The sequence below is a fragment of the Anguilla anguilla genome, chromosome 18, assembly GCF_013347855.1.
Source record: "Anguilla anguilla isolate fAngAng1 chromosome 18, fAngAng1.pri, whole genome shotgun sequence".
In the NCBI taxonomy this organism is placed as follows: Eukaryota; Metazoa; Chordata; class Actinopteri; order Anguilliformes; family Anguillidae; genus Anguilla; species Anguilla anguilla.
In genome coordinates, this window is record NC_049218.1 from 23,890,983 (window position 1) to 23,912,357 (window position 21,375).

Here is a 21,375-nt window from a genome sequence, read left to right on the forward strand (position 1 = left end):
TCTAGTCAACACAGATACACTTTACACAGAAAAATAAATATCTAAAATTAATAGCTAAAATCAATGCACAAACTGGCAAATGCATAATACAGAACTCTTCTAAATAACCTACTTTAAAATAAATAACATATAACAAATAATTCACATGAACGCAGACTAGTGATAGCAATATTCTAAACCTGTATTCGAGAACCTGTCTGAGGAGAAATAAAAATTTTCTTAGACAAGAGAAATCCACTGATTTTAAAGAAAAACACTCAAAATGAGTTTGTTGTATGGGAACAATAATATCTCCAAGTGAGCTGTGTTCACACACTACTAAACAAAAAATACTGCTGTACGTTTGTGCTTTCACACGTTGGCTATTTGAAACACTGATAAGACATCACATATACCGGCTAATAACGTTACCGACTTGGCTACTGGCTTATCGTGAGTAACCCTAATGGTTTGACAGCGTTAGCAAACACTAATGTTTGCTATTTTCACATTATGCAGCCTGTGTTGGAATTATTAATAAACTAATCCGTTTGCACTCAAAGCTGGGAGTAAAATTTTAGTCACCTCGTGTGTGCAGTCACACGCGATGTAACTTCTTCTGATGACAGATGGACATACAGCGCAATGAGACACACCGATGCCCCAGAAGAATGAAATATGATTGGGCAGACTGCTGTGGCAATTAATTCATTCAGAACAAACGTGTTGAGTTTCAGCATGATTGAACTGGTTGTCTTTTACACAAATGACTGTCAATTCCATAGAAGTCCCATATTTCAAAACTCAAGTCTACATGCAGTCTAAATGTAGTTGAAATCCAATCAGCTCTAAATTATGAATGTTTGACACACGTACCATTGAGTCTACGCAATATGAATGTATTTTTGGACATTATACATTTAATGGTTTGACTATTGCATAATTATTCACATAGCAACAAACATTTTTTGGAAAAATATCTTAATTGGAATCTGTAGACCTGGATTTAGGGCTATGCTCTATAAAGTCTCTACACACACAATTCTGTTCTCACCACAATACCCCTGTGCTGATATGGATCGGGGACAAGCCTGGCTCATTATACCCTGTTCTCCCTCTGGAGAGCTAGACTCTGACTGAGAGACGGGTGTAATTAGCCCGATTTGTTTTGGTCCTTTGTGACAGTTCTTAGAAGCAGCACAAGCCTACCAGTAATAAGGTCGATTTTTCATTGCAGTGTATGAATAAATATTTCTAAGAAAGGGAAAAAATTGAATCAGGTTTTTGTGGTAAACACTTAGCGGGCTCTTAGCCGGCACCAGAGATGTTGTTCCCACGGTTACTCGTCTCCCGTGTAAACATTGAACCCCTCAGAGTTCTGTAGAAACTCCACCTTGCTGGTGTCCCGGTACAAAAACACGTCTTTTATCTCGCCCACGAACCCCCGGTCGAAGAGACCGTCGGTCGCGGTCTCCACGTCCCTGTCCGGCTCGAACCCGCCGAAGTAGAAGACGCCGCCGTGGTCGACTTGCACGTAGCGCTCGAACGGGTCCAGGTCCCGGAAGACCACCCGCTCCCCGTCCAGGGAGACCTGGACCACGGTCCTGTTCTGGTCGAGCGTGACGACGTGCCAGCGGTGGCAGCAGACTGCAGTCGCTCTGTGGGTGATGGGGGGCGTCGCCCCCTCCCCGAGGCCGACGGCGACTGTGAGGCGGCCCCCCCGCAGGCCCACCGCGAGGTGGTCGCCGCCGTGCGCCCGGGCCGGCCCCGCCCACAGCATCAGTCCGTCTGGTTCCCCGGCGCTGAAGCTGAAGGTCACCCTGACGCGGGTCAGGTCCCGCCCCCCGTGCGCGGGGTCGCTGTACCTCAGGTAGGAGCGCCCGGCGAAGCGCGCGGTCTCCAGGGTGACCCGCCTGTCGCAGCGCCCGCCCTGCCACCCCAGCGGGCAGGCGCAGGCGTAGGAGGCGCCGGCGGCGTCGGGGTGGCACAGGCCGCCGTTCCGGCAGGGCTGTCCCGCGCACGCCGCGTGGAGCTCGCACCCGGGGCCGGTCCAGGGCGGGGGGCAGGAGCAGGCGAAGCCGTCGCGGGGAGGGCCCAAGGGCACGCAGGTGCCCCCGTGCCCGCAGGCCCCGTGCCCGCAGGCCGTCCCGTCGCAGTCGCCCACGCCGGCCCCGCCCGACGCCCCGCCCTCGCTCAGCTCCAGCCGCCGCCCGTTCAGGACCGCCTCGCGGACGCAGCCGGTGAACCCCGCCCGCTCACCCCCCCCAACCGCCCCGCCGGCCACCGCGTCCAGGGACGGGACGCCCCCCACGAAGACGTCCGGGCCCACGTCCAGCGCCGCCATCCCCCCTGGGGACGCCCCCCCCCGCGCCTCCGCCCCGTCCAGAGACAGGTAGCCCCGCCTCCCGTCCCGCCCTGCCCGCAGCGTGTGCCACGCCCCGCCGCTGGCGTCCACGCGGGAGGCCGAGCGCACCGTCACCGCGGCGTCCCCGAGGTCGTAGCGCAGCTCGGCGAAGCCCGACGCCAGGCACACGCAGAAGAAGTCCCCTGGAGAGGACGGGAGAGCAGAGGACGAGGTCAGTGCCAAAACAGGGACTAGGCCCCTGTTCATTTCCCTTATCCCACATCCTGTTACGGTCTGACCCCAGGCCAGGTCATAACACCACCTTTAGCACTGGGGCGGCAGTGTAGTATATTGGGTTAAGGAGCTGGTCTTGTAACCTAAAGGTCACAGGTTCGGTTCCCAGGTAGGACACTGTCATTGTACCCTTGAGTAAGGTACTAAACCTGCATTGCTTCAGAATATACCCAGCTGTATAAATGGATGCAATATAAGAAGTTGTGTAAAATCGCTCTCTGGATAGGAGCGCCTGCTAAATGCCTGTAATGTAACGTAACACTGAACTTCCACACCGAGAATAACCCAGCTGAAAAATCTAATCTCACACCTGCAGCTGAGGCAAGCCTGTGGACAAAGACCGTATCTGTGCCTGCAGTCCGCTCACCGTGCGGACCGAGTAAATGTCAGGTGACTCAACGTTACAAATGGCCGTCTCTTGACTCCTGAGCCCAGGTGCGATCTGGCCAGGAACCGCGCTCGCAGTGATTCAACGGCACCTTTTATTTATGTCAAGACCGGGCAGGAAAATCATTTTTAAAACCCTCACGCTGTTCCTCTGTGATAGGCTGTTAGTCACTGCCATGGAAACCGCGGTCCCCATGCTGAGTCACGTAATGAAGCGGCTGTCTGCGGAAGGCCGCTAACGAAGACCGACTGTTTTCGAGGAGCCGCTAACGCACAGATGAGAGGGGGGTGTGTTCTCTTGATAAAAAGGGCTGCAGTGATCAATGTGGTTTTTTTTTTTTAAAGGTTACAGCAGCTCTTCTCACAACAGCCTGTAATGGGAGTGATGATGTAATGATTATGCAAGTCAGAAGCAATGGGAGTGCGGAATCACCAGTCTCCTCTGACCCATTAATCAGAACCAACACCTTACGCTCACATTTAATGCTCATTAAGTCACGTGATTTAGATGTATAATTTTCACAGATTTATAAGTAAGAAAATACGTCCTTTTGATGTAAACATATCACTTATGAGAGCTTGTTGTCTGAAATGGTCTTTTCCCTCCTGCTTGGATATTCACTTCTCACAAACCAGTCAAGACCGTTAATTGGTTAAAGTGTAAATTCCCTCCAAATGACCAATACCTACGTGTACAGATACAAAGATTCCTGCAATGGCCAAGATTAAAATAAATACCAAAATAACACCTGTTTTGATTAATGAAACAATAAACATTAAAATTTCCATTTTCTTTTTAGGAAAACTGTTATGCATAAACATACATTTCTTTTGAAACTCAGTATGTGTGGATATAACACATAACCTTACTTAGTGCTCTATTATTACATTACAAACTGAAATGATGTAGAAATGGAAGGTTACCTGCAGGACTGTTGTCCTCGGTTGCAGTGAGTAACTTTCTCAGCTTATCTCAGCCTGCGTTTAATAGGATTAGTCAGCCGGAATATGTCCCTTCCTGATAAGCTGTTCACAGACCCCGCCGACATGCCCTTTAGTCAGCACAATAAAAGATCTTTTTTTCTCCTCCTGATGGAAACTCGCTCAGATTTTCCGTAGCTGCAGCTCGGTGTCTGAAGCGTTGCTGACTCCTGCTGTGAATCCACACCGCACTCACTCACCTACACCCGTCAGGCTTCAGGCAGGTTTGCCAAAATACAAGATTTTAATTTTTAATTGTTCGTTTCGGTTCATTTTTGCATTCGTTTTGCTGAGGTAAACTGGCCAAATTCACACTGGAAACTAAAATGCAACAACAACAACTTAAAAAAAAAAAAGATTAATTCTTGTGATCTGTTACCTGTAAAGGTTGGAGTGCTTAAATAATGCAGAACTCTACTGACAAAGAAGTTTGGAACCAATTAAATTTTTTACATATAATTTTTTTTTTTTTCATGCGTCAAGATGCTTTACAGTGGAAACACAGCGAATGAAGGCTACAGGGAGCTGTATGCTGATAGGGACCCTGCTCTGAAACCATAAACTCTGAAACGAGATATATTTTTATCTTTCTTTAATTGTTTTCTCTCTGCCCTTTGACTCCATTTAATTTCCCCACAGAAGTTTGGAATTTAAAATGAGTTTTTTATTTTTCATTTTTTTGCTGAACCATATAAAAGGGAAGCTGAAATGATATGGAGGGCTTACACTGTAAAAATGTTTTCAGCTCTAGAATAAGAATTTTATTATTTTAAATAATTTTATGAACTTAATTTTATTATAAGAATAGCTGCATTTCTATTTCACTGGATGTGGCATTTTAACCGCTGCGGGAGTAAAGCTGCCTTCTTGTTCTGGCTGCAGAGCAGTGTTTTCGAGTGCCTTTAATGGCAAGAACTCTTTATCTGCAGGAGATAAAGACAAAGTCTCACAAAAACACCCCTTTCCACAGTGACCTTTTCACCACACCACTAAGAGTGGCCTTACTACTGTGTTTTTATAAGGGCAGGTGCCTTGTCAGATGTAATGCATAACAGTGGAACTCACTCTACAGCAGTGTTTCTCAACCCTGGTCTGCATTTAAATGGTAAATGGACTGCATTTATATAGCGCTTTTATCCAAAGCGCTTTTACAATTGATGCCTCTCATTCGCCAGAGCAGTTAGGGGTTAGGTGTCTTGCTCAAGGACACTTCGACATGCCCAGGGCGGGGTTTGAACCGGCAACCCTCCGACTGCCAGACAATCGGTCTTACCTCCTGAGCTATGTCGCCCCTGGTCCTGGGGACCCACTGCCCTGCATGTTTTAGATGTTTCCCTGCTCCAACACACCTGATTCAAATGAACGGGTCGTCATCAAGCTCTGCAGAAGCCCGATAACGACCCATTCATTTGAATCAGGGAGTGATTCAAATGAATGGGTCTAAAACATCTAAAACATGCAGGGCAGTGGGTCCCCAGGACCAGGGTTGAGAAACACTGCTCTACAGTTTCACGTTACACAGAGCGCATGCAAATGCACTGATGACTGAAATGAGCCCCATGGGCTGTCTGGCTGGCTGGCTTTAAGACAGGCAGACCGTGTTATAAATCGTGTTATAATTAGATTAGGCTTGTCCACTTCTGTTTCCACCACGTTCGCTTTCCCAGACATTGCAGCAGGGATGTGGCACGGTTAGCTTCACCGGGCCTGCTGGGTAAGAACCGCCCGTTAGCCGTGCGCTAATCTACGCGACCGCGCAGCCCGTTCGGGCCTGGCCTGGCCCACCTGCTTGAGCGCTGAGGCGCTGCGCCGCGTAGAACAGGATGCCCTCTGGTGACAGAGACCGGAACTGCAGCCGCAGGTCTGTTCTGTGCCGGAGTCCCTCGATGCCGCTGAAGGACATCCAGGACGAGCGGTTAGCGCTGAAGGAAGGGTCGCTGATGGCCAGAGCTGAAACGCAGAGCGAGGAACCGGTTATCCTCAGAAAGAACACTCAGTTTTATCTGACAAATCTGCAGGTCTGTGTCTACATCAAGCTGCACCAACTCAGCGATGACTAGAACATCTGCATTATTGTCCTGTTATTCTTAAATTTTTAATAATTAAAATTTTTGTTGTACACTTATCTGGACACTAATGATTTTCACCATGTTTTATGACAAATGAATTCTCGTGTAGTTTCTGGCTTGTTTTGCTGAATGAGAGTTCTCTACATGTCTTGTTTTTGTCTCCTATCACGTTGGAAACGTAAGGAGTTTGGAAGCCCACAAGTCCAACCTCTGCTGATGTCATTACTTACAGTACCCTCGCACACCTGAGTGCATTCTCAACGACACAGAGGATTGTCCAGTCAGAGGTAAGGTGGCAGGTGCCCAGGGACGTGGCCTCTGGGACAGAAAGGGCAGGATGCATACAGATACATTGTGAATTCTGATTATCAGGGCAACTGGACTTGTGTAGAAGTGATTGTGAAACAAACGCGTGATTTGTTTTGACAGATTCCCTGCAGTCAGTTTCAAGCAGCACCTTGAGCGCTAACCCTGAATTAGCTTCTCTGTTCCCCCGTGCAGCCACACACTCTCCCTCCCGTTCAGCTTTGGAAATTACAGGTCAGTTCCATTTCTGTTTTGTAGACTGCGTAGAGCGTTTTGTTTTTCCCTTCGTAGACTTTCTCTGTGAGAGACTGTGATCTCTGGTTCAGTCTGGTAATGGCCTGTCTGCGAACTGTTTTTATTTTTGCACACTGGTCCAGGGTTCTCCTTGGGAAAAGGGGGGGGGGGGGGGGGCGGTGGCGGGCAGTTATTTGCTAGCGGGAAGCCCCTCCATAAAATGTGAACAGGTGTGACCTCGCAGTACAATGGCTACCGGCAGAGACTTGTAACAGCACGCCTTTTATTCAGTGTCTGTAGAAGGATGACCTTTAAAGGGCTGCTCAGGGCCATGTAGTACAGGCTGTGTTCACTGCCCTCAGCTTGTGGAGCAGCTGACTGGACACAATGAGGGGTTCAGTGCATGAGGCTACTGCTGGAGAGCCTGGCATACTTATGCACTGTTATGGAGCCACTGGCATACTTATGCACTGTTATGGGGCCACTGGCATACTTATGCACTGTTATGGAGCCACTGGCATACTTATGCACTGTTATGGGGCCACTGGCATACTTATGCACTGTTATGGAGCCACTGGCATACTTATGCACTGTTATGGAGCCACTGGCATACTTATGCGCTGTTATGGGGCCACTGGCATACTTATGCACTGTTATGGGGCCACTGGCATACTTATGCACTGTTATGGAGATACTGCCATGCTTTTGCACAGGGTCACTGATCTATAGATCCCTGGTCTGGATCCAATGATCCACAGACTGGAGATTAGAGAACCTGCACTACAATGACCAAAATGTGCCCTTTGTAATGTTTAGAACAAAGACATGTTTCATCTCGATTTGGCTCTGTACTCCACAATTTTATCTGTAATCCAACAGTTTGCATGCTTGAAGTGCAGATTGTCTGCTTTTATTAAAAAGTATTTTTTTTACACATAACCCAACCCCCACCATTTCAAGGCACCATAATATTTGTGACAAATGGCTTCACGGGTGTTTCTTATTAGTCAGGTGAATTATGAGAGCTTTCTAGCATTGATTCTAGGCTTTTGATTGCCTTTGAAGTCTGTTATTGGCATTTGTCAACATGAGGACCAGAGTTGTGCCAATGAAAATCAAGGAAGCCATTATGAGGCTGAGAAATAAGAAACAAAAAGTCAGAGACATAGATCAAACCTTAGGCGTGCCAAAATCAACAGTTTGAAACATCATTAAGAAAGAGAGTACTGAGTACTGCGTGAGCAGACCAGTGAACAGAGTACTAATCTCACAGAGTGTGCCAGTGTCTAACACAGAGTATTAGAACATAATAACTGTTTGCAACATGCAGGGTATCAATATGACATGGATAAGGACCTACAGTGCATCAGTATGTAATAGATCATAACACACCAAGTATGAGTACCTTAATTGATCATATCATGGCATGCCAGTGTGTAATTATTTAGTATCATAGCATGTCAGTGCGTAATTATATGTAATCAGTGTGTAATTATTTAGTATCATAGCATGTCAGTGCGTAATTATATGTAATCAGTGTGTAATTATTTGCACGTGCATACATGCATGATCGCTCGTAGCACACACAGAGGATCAGACACGCCGACGCAGCAGAATAGGGCGGGGGCAGGGGGGGGGGCTCTGTGTGGTGCTGAGTCAGCAGGACGCCGGCGGACCTTCCCATGGAGACGGCCCGGCCCGGCTCGCCGTGTTCCAGAAGTGTCCGCGGCGCGGCGGGGCGGACGCTCACGCGGCGCTCCCACAATGCCCGTCTGCGGAGACAAAGCCGCGCGCGGCCCGGCCGGGGAGTTCAGCTCGCGGCTCTTTTTTTAAAAAATTCGTTTTGCTAGCCTGGCAGGTCGCCGCCGGTCGAAAGGCCTGCTGACGCGCGGTGGCTTGAACAGAGGCCAGGGCCTTTAAATACACCCCCGGACTGAGCAGGGAAACCTGGGGCTGGCTGAGGCCTGTAGAGTCACATTCACGGGCGCTGGGTGGACGCAGTCGAACCCCGCACCAGATAATAGTCCTCGTTTTGGGAACGTTGTAGCACTGATTCGCGGTCAGTTCTGAGAGCACGGAATGTGTGGTCTGTCTGTTCCTGGGAGAGAGGGATCTGTGAGGCTGCTGACTAAGGCTTGGGGTGGGGGGTTGGGGGGTGGCGGGGGTAATGGTGGGGCTCATGACTGCTGAGCATCATGGGATATCCATTCAGGACCATCTGCACCATTCACATTTTTCCAAGTCTGTCTGTCGAGCAGCTTTTGACTTCTCTAACTAGAACAAAAAAAGCAAAAAAAACTGCTGTCTAGGCAGACTGAGACTTAGTTGCTTCTGAAAACTCGATGACCTGCTTTTTACAATGTCACCCAAGCCAGCAGCACTGGGACTGATACTTGTCAGACCCTCTTAGCTACGAATGTTTCGCTGCTCAGGGAACTAGAATTTACTGACTCCCTGGAGGGTTAGCCCTCTGATAATCAAACCTGTGAAAGAGTGTAGCTGTGTGGTTCCATGTGAAAATAAATGTTCAAACAGCCACACAGATGGTCTAAATTTAATGTGTATTGCAGACTGTATTTTCCCCACTGAGGGTGGTCTATACTTCATGTGTATTGTAGACTGTATGTTCCTGCTAAGGGTGGTTTACATTTAATTTGTATTGTAGACTCTATGTGTTCCCTGCTGAGAGTTGTCTATATTTAATGTATATTGCAGACTGTATTTGCTCCCGTGAAGGGTGGTATATATTTAATGGCATTGTAGACTGTATGTTCCTGCTAAGGGTGGTTTATATTTAATTTGTATTGTAGACTCTATGTGTTCCCTGCTGAGAGTTGTCTATATTTAATGTATATTGCAGACTGCATTTGCTCCCGTGAAGGGTGTTATATATTTAATGGCATTGTAGACTGTATGTTCCTGCTAAGGGTGGTTTATATTTAATTTGTTCCTGTTGAGAGTGGTCTATATTAAATACGTGTTGTTGTCTGTACGTTGCATGCTGAGGGAATGTGTATTGTAGTCTGTATGTTCCATGCAGATGGTGGTCTACATTTAATGTGTGTTGTAGTTTGTCTGTTCCTTGCTGAGGGTTGTCTATATTTAATGCATATTGTAGTTTGTCTCTTCCTTGCTGAGGGTGGTCTATATTTCATGCTGTGTTGTAGTTCATCTGTTCCCTGTTGAGGGTGATAGGCAGTGCCTTTGGTGTTCAGTCCCTCAAGCTAGGGGATAAATGGCCATCTCATTTTCATAAAAGAAGGACGTAAACTCAACTTAGGTGAAAGCAGAGAGGATATTGTACTATGATATGTACAGAACAACCTGTTCGTAAGAATAATATATGTACTGTGCAATCAGTTTTTAAGAATAACCTCCAGTACTGTATGTACAGTGCATGTATAGTATAGGCCTTGCTGGCAGTACTGTAGGGCAGTCGTGGGGGGTGGTGGTCAGGGGGGGTGCGGACCTTCCTGGCAATACTCTCCAGCGGTGCCCAGGGGACACCGGCAGGTGTAGCCCCGGGGCAGAGGGACGCAGGTGGAGCCGCGGGCACAGAGGGGAGGGGGGCTGTGTTCAGCATCGCACACGGAGACCGTCTCCGAGCAGAGCGCCCCCTTCCATCCTAACGCACACCTGCAGCTGGAGCACACAGACACACGCACGCACGCACACACACGCACGCGCACACACACGCACGCACACACACGCACACACGCACACACACTCACACACACACACACACACGCATACACGCAGCACGCACACACACACACACACGCATGCACACACACGCACGCACACACACACACATAGACACACGCACGCACACAGAAGCACACGCACACGCACACACACACACACACACGCACGCACACACACACACACACGCACACACACACACATGCGCATGCACGCGCACGCACGCACATACACACACACATATAGACACACGCACGCACACAGAAACACACGCACACATACACACATGCACACACACACACATGCGCACATACGCACATACACACACACATATAGACACACGCACGCACACAGAAACACATGCACACGCACACACACACACACACACACACACACACAGTAAGTAATGTTACATGCAAGTCTAACACATTTCCAGTTTGTCAGGGATGCTGGGGCTCAACTGCAGGCGCACAAAAAACATTACAATACCGCTAGTTAGCAGTGCCACCTTCTGGCCAGACGTAGGTTGATGTTTGTGTCCCTGTGTAAACCCAAATAGTTTGTTTTCCAGAACCTTACTTGCTGGACAACTTACAAGTATTTTTATTGAAAGTTTCCCTTTCCACTGAAAAACCAGAGCATTGAAGCATTTCAGATTCAATATTTCCCTGAGAATTAAAGCAGTGACCTTGTGCTTGTAACTTAATTTCTTATACCCCTATGTCATGCCACTTACCGATATAATACACACTAAATGCAACTGACACCTTCACATTTTCTACCTGAATCATGATGCCTACAGCTCCTGTTGTGCCCTCAGTCACTTCCAAGACTACAGCTAGTTCACATTTATCCACCCTTGCCTCCTCTTCTCCACCCTGATACCCATTCCCCTCTTCCACATCTTCTCCCATCTGTCCTGTATTTCTCTACCGCAACACACGCAAAACCCCATCTCTACCTTCCCTTCCGCATGTCAATTCTAGTGAAAAAGCATTATCAATGGCCAGTGTGATATGGCCTAACCATTGCACTCTCATTAACTGCTAATTTGAATGTGGGTGATTGTTCTTTCTGCACTAATTGTAATTCGTTCTGGATAAGGGCTTCAGCTAAACGCCTGAAATGAAAATGTGAATCCCATGTTAACAGTAGTTATAAGAAGGTTGTGAGAGATGCCGGTGCCATGGCGACGCAGCGGTCAATGCGTTGGCTGTGGAAGCGAATGCAGTTGCACACTGAGCCCAGGTCCTGCCTGGTCCTGCCAGGTCCGAATGTGCCCGGTGCATTGTGGGAGCGGCAAATTGAACCGTCGCGCACAAAGCGGCCTCGTTAGGCGTCGGAACGGCGGTCAGGGGCTCGAGGAGCCATGTTTCGGAGGAGACGCGGGGACCTCCGTCCTACCACCAGCCGACGAGGTTGCATAGCGGCGAATTCTCAGCGTCACACAGAAGATTTAGCACTAGGGTACAACTGGCGACCAGACTGGGAGTAAAACTGGAAAAATAAAAAATAAAAAAAACATTAAAAAAAAAAAAAAAGATACGTACTAAACTGTGGAACCCGAGTCCACGCAGGTTCCTCCGTTCTGGCACTGGACGAGCGCACAGGGGGTGACCCCGCACTGTCCTACGCTGCGCCCCGAGTTCGGGTGCTCCTCCGGCCTCCCTGGGGCCCGGAACCGGCCCCCGCCCCTGGCCCGAAAGCGCAGGTCAAATATGCACCCTTTGGCGAAAACACAGAGAAATGAGACAGGGACTGACTGAGTGGAGTTCAGTACAGGAACATTGCCTTATTAAAACCAGTAAAACTTTATTTCATGTATAAATAAATATGGCCTCTATAAGTTATATCTACAGGGTTGGCCCTTCATGCATATGTATGGGCATCGCCAGCATTATGGCACAATTTTCAAAAAGATATGTGCTAAATGACTCTATAAAGGAGGATTTAATATGTATGCTTTATGAAGATGTAATGATGTTATTTATCACATAACACAAACAGGTTCATGCTATAAAGCCTTGAGGATGGTGGGCATACCATCCAAAACACTGGCAGGCCTACTCCATATCAATGCAGCGTTCTGTTTTCCAATTTTCAGTGTTTCCCATAGAAAACATATTTCCTCTAAACAAACACAAACTCAGACGGAACAGGCAAGCCACATAATAAATCCACAAACGTGGGTCATCTTGGATTTCTTCCTGTTCTCAAACATATTTTAAGCACAAAAAAGGGAATGCATTCGAAAATATGCTGTGCCCACAGTTGTTGAGAAATATTTATTCAACAACCAGGGCAAGACAAAATGAATGAAAATGTGTTTTTGCATATTTATTATGAAAAGTCTATGTACTGTGTAATGCTTATTTATTGTGCTATTTTACAATTTTCCAGGCTATGTGCAATATCCTGTAAGTGCTATATTTGCTGTTGCCCTAATGCACCTTGATGCACTTCTGTTTGTATATGCCATGTTATTTATGGATGCATTGATGGACTTTACTGAGTATTTGCGTGCTGAGAAGGGACACTTAAATAAATGCCATTTATTTATTTATTCATTCATTCATTCATTCATTCATTCATTTCAAAATGTGAAAAAAAGCTAAAAATTTAAATTTGTGCCTTTTTGCCTCGAATGAGAAAGCATTGCTATTCACCAACCATGGTGATGTAAATGAATGAAAATGTGTTTTAAGACATTTATGATGAAATATCCATCTCAGTGGACAACCAGCTAAAAGAAAAGATTATAGGCTTTCATCAAAAAAGTGAAAAAATGCAAAAATTATAAATTTGTACTTCATACATTCATATGTATGAGTAATCATCTCTTTTGAACAGCTATGTTAAAATAAATGAAATTGTTCTTAAACCCTCCTGCTGTCCTGAAATGACCCTCTCTTCAGTTTAACAGGATTGAAAACCCTCACCCTTTTTAGTGTGATATTTGATAGATTTTCCTGGAGTGACCCCACCATCAGAAAAAGTTAACCCTTTACTGCCCAGTGTAGCCTTCACTCAACAGAGAAACGTTTGCCCCTAACTCCTCCCCCAAGCATTTTTTAAATGTATTTTTTACACATAGCAGTGCTTGATGACATGTCTGCAATCAGTCCAATGAGGTGCTTGAAGAGAGTCTGATGTAACAATTGGGGGAGGGACTTTCTGGAAGCAGTGTGTAGGGGGTGGGGGGGAGCAGATGGTGAAATGGTGGGTTAAAGTTCAGTATGAACCTTTAAAGATGCATTTTGGGTAATGTTTTTCATATTTCTGCTTTGGCTACATATTAGAAAAAGGGTGTTTTCTTGTCATTGCCGTAGGCCTTACATTGAGCAGCAAGGGGTACCTTTCAGGGCAATATCATGTTACATGCAGGATATGTCATTTTACATAAAACTGTTGTCTTTTGTCAACATTACAACTGCTATCCACAGAAAATGGACACAAAACAGATAGCGGTGACAGTGAACCTGAGGGCAGTGGAGGCAGTGGACTGCAGAAGCAGGTTTTAGTGGCGGTGAGATGTTAGAATTAAGAGCAGAAAACTGGTTTCGGCAGAAAACGAGCTCACACACGGCTTGTTTGAAAAGCAAGTTGAAGTTATTCATTCATTATTTATTCACGAGTGACAGGTTGTTTCTACACGAGAAATATTGATTTAGGGTTTAAAATTCAATGAGGAGGCTTTTCCACAGGGAGGCCAGTGAGGATGGGGGGCCAGTGAGGATGGGTCATTTTCTGACCCCGTGGACATGGGGTGCATGCTTAATATGAAGAAAACACGAGGGGTGAGACATTTATGATGGAAAATCTATTTCACTGGAAAACAAGCAAAACATAAGGCGAAGTTGTTTGCCGAAAAAGTGAAAAAACAAAATGCTCAAATTAATGCAAATGTGCCTTTTCCAGTAAGATCAATGAAAAATCATCTATATTCAACAGGCATGGTGAAATCAATGAATGAAGTTGGTTGGTGGTTTAAGAAATTCATGACGAAAAACCTATTTCACTGGAAAACAAACAAAAAAAAGACTTTAGTCTCTTGTCCAAGAAGTAAAAAATCTATAGTATAATAATTCGTCCAAAAGGTGAAACAATTGCAAATCCCCAAATGTGTGGATGAGAGCACTTTTTCAGACTTAAACTTTGTTTTATATCTGAAATGCTATTTAGAAATACCCTTCGGTTTGTATAAATCCCCAGTGCATGTAACAGGAACAGATCAATTAGGCATAACAAATATCGCTGTGTTCATTTCTCAAAGAAAAAAGTGTTGCATCACGGTTATTTTTGGAAACCTTATTAAAGTTATCAGTTTAATCTCAGGACAATCGCTCCTAAATTTCACACCACAGTGATTTGCCTGATGTTTTACATTTTCAGGTCTCGGTTGTGAAATTGTTCAGTGACCCATGTTCAGTGCCCTGGTGAACCAGCAAACACCTCACGTCCTCACCACACCTTCAGAACGTTCCTGCTTTGACTCAGTAACACATCTGTCTTCAAACCAATGAAAAGCTAAAACAATTCGGTAATAAGTGACAAATTAAAATTTGAGACTATTTCTTTATTTTCAAGGCAAAACATTTCTGTCCAGTCAAATTTGGAAACAATATCTTTTCAAGATTTTACCCAACTTTTTCATCACCTTCTGTGAAAAGAAGCCCATTGGTATTATACAAAATTAATTATAATATATATTCTGTGAAATACATTAGTGATGAAAGTAATGTACTTTCTGCACTTTCTTTTCCTGTCTCCTTTCATCCACTTTTATATCCTACCAAACAAGCTAAAATGGAGGGAGCTTTTACACATGCTTAAATGCACAAAATGTAGGGACGCAGTTTTTCTCCGGTCTTTCTTCTTGGTTGGGTAATGCATTTCCGGCGCGTTCTCATCCTCATCTCCCCCTGCAAACAGCACCCTGCCGAACATCGCGAAGTAATGGAAATAATCTCGCGTTCACGTTTTCAAAAGAAAAAAAAAGGAAAAAAATACAATCCGCCTCCGCCCTCAAACCGACAAGCATCCTGGAGTACAGGCTCTTCCGCTGTGCCGCTGATTTGTTTCCTGCGTCCGTTGGCCACGTCGCAGTACACGGCAATAAACAACTCGTCGCGGGACCCCCGAGGTGCGATTTTAGCGGAGTTATTCCATTTCCGACCCGGACCGAGAACCAGGGGAAAAAACGAACGAAATAAAAAAAAAGAAACGAAAGAGAAAATAAATTTGCCGAGGCAGCGCCAGAGCCGAGCCCGGCCGCCATTGCAGCCTTTCCGCTGAGACGGTCTCGTCGCCGTCGCCGTGCCGACGGCAGACGGCGGAGTGCATTATCAGTTTGTTTACCGCCAGCCTTCGTGATTAGTGCCCCGGGAAGGTCGGGGGAATCTGATTAGGGGTTCATGAGTTCTCATTACGCCCGCGGTGGAAAGGTTAGCGTTTTTTTTCCCCGGGACACGGGCGTCCCCGGTGGCCGCTCCCTTGCTCGCTCGCAGGGGACCCGCCGGGGTCGTCTCACCGCCGCCCTTCGCCGTTTCGGAGAGAGAAAAAAAAAAGGACGCGAGGGGTCGTTCGGGGCGAACCGCGCCGAGGAAACCGCGCCAGCGCCGAAAATGAAATAGCCTCGTTCGGCCTTCGATTACATCCGCGGCTCCACCGCGCAGTTCATCTTACCGGAATCACAACGGAAGGCCTCACCGCTATGTCTACTCGCGGTGATATTCACGGCAGTTACCGTTATTATTATTGAGGCAGTGGAGTGGAGCCAGTGCCAGACTACATCAAAATTGCTCCGGTAAGAAGTCAGCTCCATGATTGGTTTTCAGACCGAGTGCCTTCGATAAGGCCCGTCTGGAAAGAAAACAGATACTGGAGCTGATAATGACAAAAATAATTTGGCTGATGGCCTTGTCCAAGTGATTTACTGAGACTGAAACCTTCTTTCACGGCAGAAGTTTCACTTAGAGCAAAGAGATTAAGGACACAGAAATAATTCCTGTTAGAAGCCAATTCCCTGTCAACAAGGGATATTGGGCCTCAGTCAGGAAACATGTGTACGATCACTTGGGATATGCACAAAAACAAAGGTCTGCAAACGTTTCATGAATCCCATATTTTTAAGAACAAAAATAAGAATAATTAAGAAAAGTTTTGTGAACGAGGCCCATTCTTATTGGCTGCCTGAAGCAAGGGGCGGGGCTAATAAACATCAAAAGACACAGAAACTGTACCAATGTAATTCTGGCCTCAACTGTCTGTGTTTCACTGTGTTTTAAGAGAGGCAGTAAACACAGTGCATTGTAACACATAAGGAAAATAACATAAGGAACTTTCAAGGAGACATTTGGCTTCCAACACCTTTGGAAACAGTGAAAAACATAAGTTCCTCAAACTAACAGAGGCCACCGGTAAATCTGCGGTTTTGAGGGAAAATAAGGTCTTACCTTGAAATCCATTTTGAAATCTGGCGCCCCAGGGTAGCAGTTCGGGGGTGTACTCCCTGTACCCCCCCACATAGAGCTGACTGAAAACATTGAGGCCCACCAGCTGTCCTGGAGAAGACCCTGTCTTATTCTTTTGGTCATCCACCTTAAGAAAAAAAGTTTTAAAAAAAGACGTTGGGCATTATTCAGCGAGAACGCTGAAGCCAAGCGGAGGGCTTTGAAGTATTTTCAAAGGAAGACTGCAAACGGGGAAGAGCTGTCATAACGGAAAGGGCATACTTTGACAGGACCGTGGAAACTGGGTTCAGAAAGCACATAATCTCTCGCATCAGCAAAAATATTTACAGCTGTGTCCTTTCCATTAGGAGCCATGGGTCAGAGTGGAGTAATTGGTGGCCATTTTATACTGCGTGGTTGTGACATGAAAGCATGTTTTATTTAGCTTGGATTTTTTTTCTTCTTCTTCATGAACAATGGTAGAGCAGTGATCATTCACACACAATGGCAGTTTAAAACAGTTAAATTAAGACAATAAAAATGTAAAGAAAAGAGAAATAAGTGCCCATTTAATCTTCTGTAAAGCAACATTCCTTTGCTGTGCTACTTTTCCTGTAAAGATGAGGCTGTGTTTTTCTCCCCAGTTGGGAGAGTCGCGCACCTTTAACCACCCGGTTCTGAGGGACCGACCGAAGCGCACCGTGTGGACTCCGGTCCCGCGGACGATGCGGTCGCTGACGATGGTTCTGACTCCGGAGCCCAGGTTGAACCGGTGAACGATCCTGCCGCTCCGCACCCCCAACACCAGGAAGTCGTCGCCATTGATTCCTTTCGGGAACACAGAAGCAGTCAGAAGCAGAACCAAGACAAAAAACCCCCACGCTCCAGAACTAACTTCCTGAAGTCTCAATGGACCAAAACTTGCTGTATGTCTGTACGAAACTCTCTGTTAAGTAACAACTGCACCTTAGTTTCTAGTCCAACTCACCCCCCTCACCCCCCTTCCCCCACTCTGTCTCCCACATTCATCAAAATCTTTGATCAGAACATGAAACGCACGCTCGCGAAAGTAGCACATTCTCTTCTCTCGACTCTCCGTGTCACACGATTTAAATATTACATCGGAATCATCGTTTATAGAGCGAGACGTGCGGCGGTCGGTGTCGCGCGGTGACAGCACATCAGAGCGCGCTCGACGCACGATCCCCGCGCGTCCTCTACTGCACGCTCCCCCGACGACCGGCTCATTATTCACCAGAACGTCTCTTCGACTCCGTCCCTCGATGGATCACCCCCGAGCGGAGCTCTCCGGAGAGGCTCGCTGAAACCGGGCGGACTCGCCCCCCCCACTTGTCCGCCCCCCCCCCCCCCCCCCCTCGAGCATTCTCACCTGTCTTTTACTTTGATTTAACTTCCTGTCAGCGGCGACTAAAAACGGACCTTCAGAACAGGGGGACCTCAGTCGCCCCCTCTCCGCCCCCCCCCCCCCCCCGTTTGATAGTTTAATTGTCTTTCGAGATTCCCGCCAACCGCTTGCGTGATTAACGCAAAATGAATGTGACCCGTTTGGTTACAGGTAACTGTGACACCTTCCCCCCCCCCCCCCCCCACTCCCCTCCCCTCCCCGCCCCCACCCCCCGTGTTTGAGTTGACAGTCGCGTCACACTTGCTGAAAACGGCTCGTAATTGCGGGCGGTAATTTCTCCAAGAAGCGCTAATTAAATCAGCGAGGGACTGGCAGGACGCTCGTCAGCGCAGGGAGACTGACGTTCAGACGAGCAGGGGGGGGGGACCCGGGGGACGTGTCTTTATCACGGGGGGGACGTGACTGAAGGGGGAGTGGAGGTTACCTGTCTGAATATAATTTAGCGGGGACATTACCGTACGCGCTGGGACGAGGAAACTTGAAATAGCGACAGAAATCCTCTGGAGGTAGCGGAGGACGGAGAGCTCGGGAGACCCAAAGTTATTTGATTTTTTATTTTCTTTTTCTTAGCGGGTACTTCGAGCGGCCAGCGTCCCTCGGAAAGAGCTGCTGACCTTGTCCTTTCTGTCCGGAGTAGAGGATGAGGTTGTCCCTCAGGGCGGAGTCCTCGCTGGAGAAGGTGAGCTTCACCTGGAACTCGTAGAAGAGGCTGACGCCAGGGAGGGAGGGGTAGGCCATGAACGAGGTGAAGCCGAACTCGTCTGTCCCGTTGAAGCTGGGCCGTGTAATATCGACGGCTGTGAAAGGAGAGTCTAATTAAAACAGCGACTTAAAGACCGTCTCGTTATCTTACATCCTCACAGTGCGGTGTCTATTGGCAATGCAAGGTATGTCAGTAGTATAATAATAGATTGGTAGAGTGTACATTTGCTGGGATATATTTGAACTTTTTGAAATGTATCATGCACAGCATGATATAATCACACTCTTTGGTGCATAGATGACAAAAAATTAGAACTTAAAAAAAAAGATACTGATAAACAGTTACTGTTGAAACACACACACTGAGGGGCGTAACAGTTGGGGAGGGGGGGGGGGGGGCGGGGGATAGTGGACCTGACTACCCAGGGTCCCAAAGCAGGGGTGGGGGGGGGTGTCTCAAAAGGCCTGGACTAAAAAGTTTGCTTTGCTCTACAGATTTAAGGGGGCCCACAGAGACTGCACACGCACAGGGCCCAGGATTTTGTGCCGCACCTCTTACTCACATGCCTGCCCGAAAACACAAAGACAGGCACGCACACGCCTTTATTAAAATGACCGATTCCGCTGCCTCGGTAAGAACATATCACGACAAAAAAAAAAATGAATATCATTAAAAACTTTCTTTCTCCTTTGTGCAAATACGAATGCATTCATAATGTGGATTTATCTTATGATGGCCCGTCTGCTTACTTTCCCTGACAGCAGAAGGCCAGTGATTCAACTCTTGAAGTAACAAAACTGACAGGCTTTTTTTTTGGCAGGAGAAAAAAGAGAAGAGAAAAGAGATGTTTTAAAGTTCGGTTGACCTGCATTTTGATAGATGACGTGATGGATGTGGGCTGTAAATCAGATGAACAAAACCTCCTTCGGTTCTCTCATTAACCTTTGTTGTTTAGCTTTTTCGATCGATAGCAACTGGCTTCGCAAGGACCAGCATTTTATAAACATTAAATTTGAAACGGAGGCATTGCACTTTCCATACAGCCCCTGTAAAACTGAGCGGTTCAGGGTCACACGACACTATCCACCGCAATGAATCCACATCTGTCTGCTTTGTCCTTTTATTCTTGCAGAAATTAAGCAGTTTGGACTATGCTGCTGGAGATTCTCTTTCAAATGCAAGTCTGCAACTCTTAAGAAAAAATTACAAAGGTGTTTTTCTGTTGTAAGGTAAGATACACTTCATGGCCGAAAGTATGTGGACACCTGACATCCAACATCTCAGCCAAAATTATGGGCATTAATATGGAGTTGGTCCACCCTTTGCTGCCACTCTTCTGGGAAGGCTTTATACTAGATGCTGGAGCATTGCTGCAGTGATTTGCTTCCATTCAGCCAGAAGAGCATTAGTGAGGTCGGGATACTGATTGGGCGATTAGGTCTGGCTCGCAGTTGGCTTTCCAATTGATCCCAGAGGTGTTGGATGGGGTTGAGGTCAGGGCTCTGTGCAAGCCAGTCAAGTTCTTCAACACTGTTCTCGACAAAACCATTTCTATATGGACCTTGCTGTGTGCCCGGGGGCATTGTCATGCTGAGGAAACAGGAAACTGTTGGGGAAGCATGGAATTGTCTATAATGAGATTGTATGCTGTAGCATTAAGATTAGCCTAAGGCGCCTAGCCCAAACCATGAAGAAGAGCCCCAGACCAAGGGGTGTCCAGATACTTTTGATCATAAAGGGTAAAATAAACTTTACTGTCCCCATGGGGAAATTTGCTTTGGACATCCACAGAACGCAACTGGTTACAGCGAGAAATAGCCTAGGCTAGAGCACAACACAGTAAACAACACACAGCAAACAGTAATGAAAGGAAAAAGACATTGAAAATGTAGTGTCCAGCCCCCACCACCATAGTTTTCACTGTAGTTAGCAATGGGACATTTCAAACGACTACCACTGGTTTGATGTCACAGTTCCCCGGTTGTTTGGCAGCTTGATTGACAGGGGAACGAACGAATGCTTGAAGCGATTCAGTTTGCACCTGGCAGATCTGTCAGTGGTGACTTTTAGCACCTGTCTGATCAAAGTTTTCAAGGAAAGGAAGGGTGAGGCGGTGTATAACTAGACAGAGCACCAAGGAGAGCTCGTCCTATCGCAGCCTGTCTGGAATGTGAAATACGCAACAGATAAAGCCATCGTGTTCTAAGGTGGCGGCACGGTGGTGCAGTGGGTAGCAAGAAGGTCCTGTGTATATCTAGATAATGGATGGATGTTCTATGGTTAACCTGCCCTGTATAAAACATAATGTGTTCGACTCTGTCCACTGTTTTCTCTGGTGCTTTTGTAACACACCTTGGACAGGCTAAACATGCATACAGTAACCAGTGCCCTGCGATAGATTGGCGGCCTGTCCAGGGTGTGTTCCTGCCTCTGGCCCAAAGCATGCTGGTATTTAAGCTCCAGCACCTCCCACGACACTGACCATGAATAAGTGGGTA

The 21,375-nt window shown here is 46.8% G+C and overlaps 1 protein-coding gene across 1 annotated transcript in view; it reads right to left on the bottom strand.

Annotated features, from left to right (window-relative positions):
- Positions 1-1,318: 1,318 nt before the first annotated feature.
- The window catches only part of eys (eyes shut homolog), a 184,547-nt gene continuing 164,490 nt past the window's right edge, over positions 1,319-21,375 (bottom strand). Inside the window, exons 19-25 of the mRNA XM_035400963.1 lie at positions 18,789-18,971; positions 17,410-17,576; positions 16,752-16,896; positions 11,847-12,021; positions 10,064-10,236; positions 5,771-5,935; positions 1,319-2,526 (exon numbers count right to left, since the gene is read on the bottom strand). Of these exons, the coding sequence (XP_035256854.1) occupies positions 1,319-2,526; positions 5,771-5,935; positions 10,064-10,236; positions 11,847-12,021; positions 16,752-16,896; positions 17,410-17,576; positions 18,789-18,971 (2,216 nt within the window). The remainder of the gene's footprint in view (positions 2,527-5,770; positions 5,936-10,063; positions 10,237-11,846; positions 12,022-16,751; positions 16,897-17,409; positions 17,577-18,788; positions 18,972-21,375) is intronic.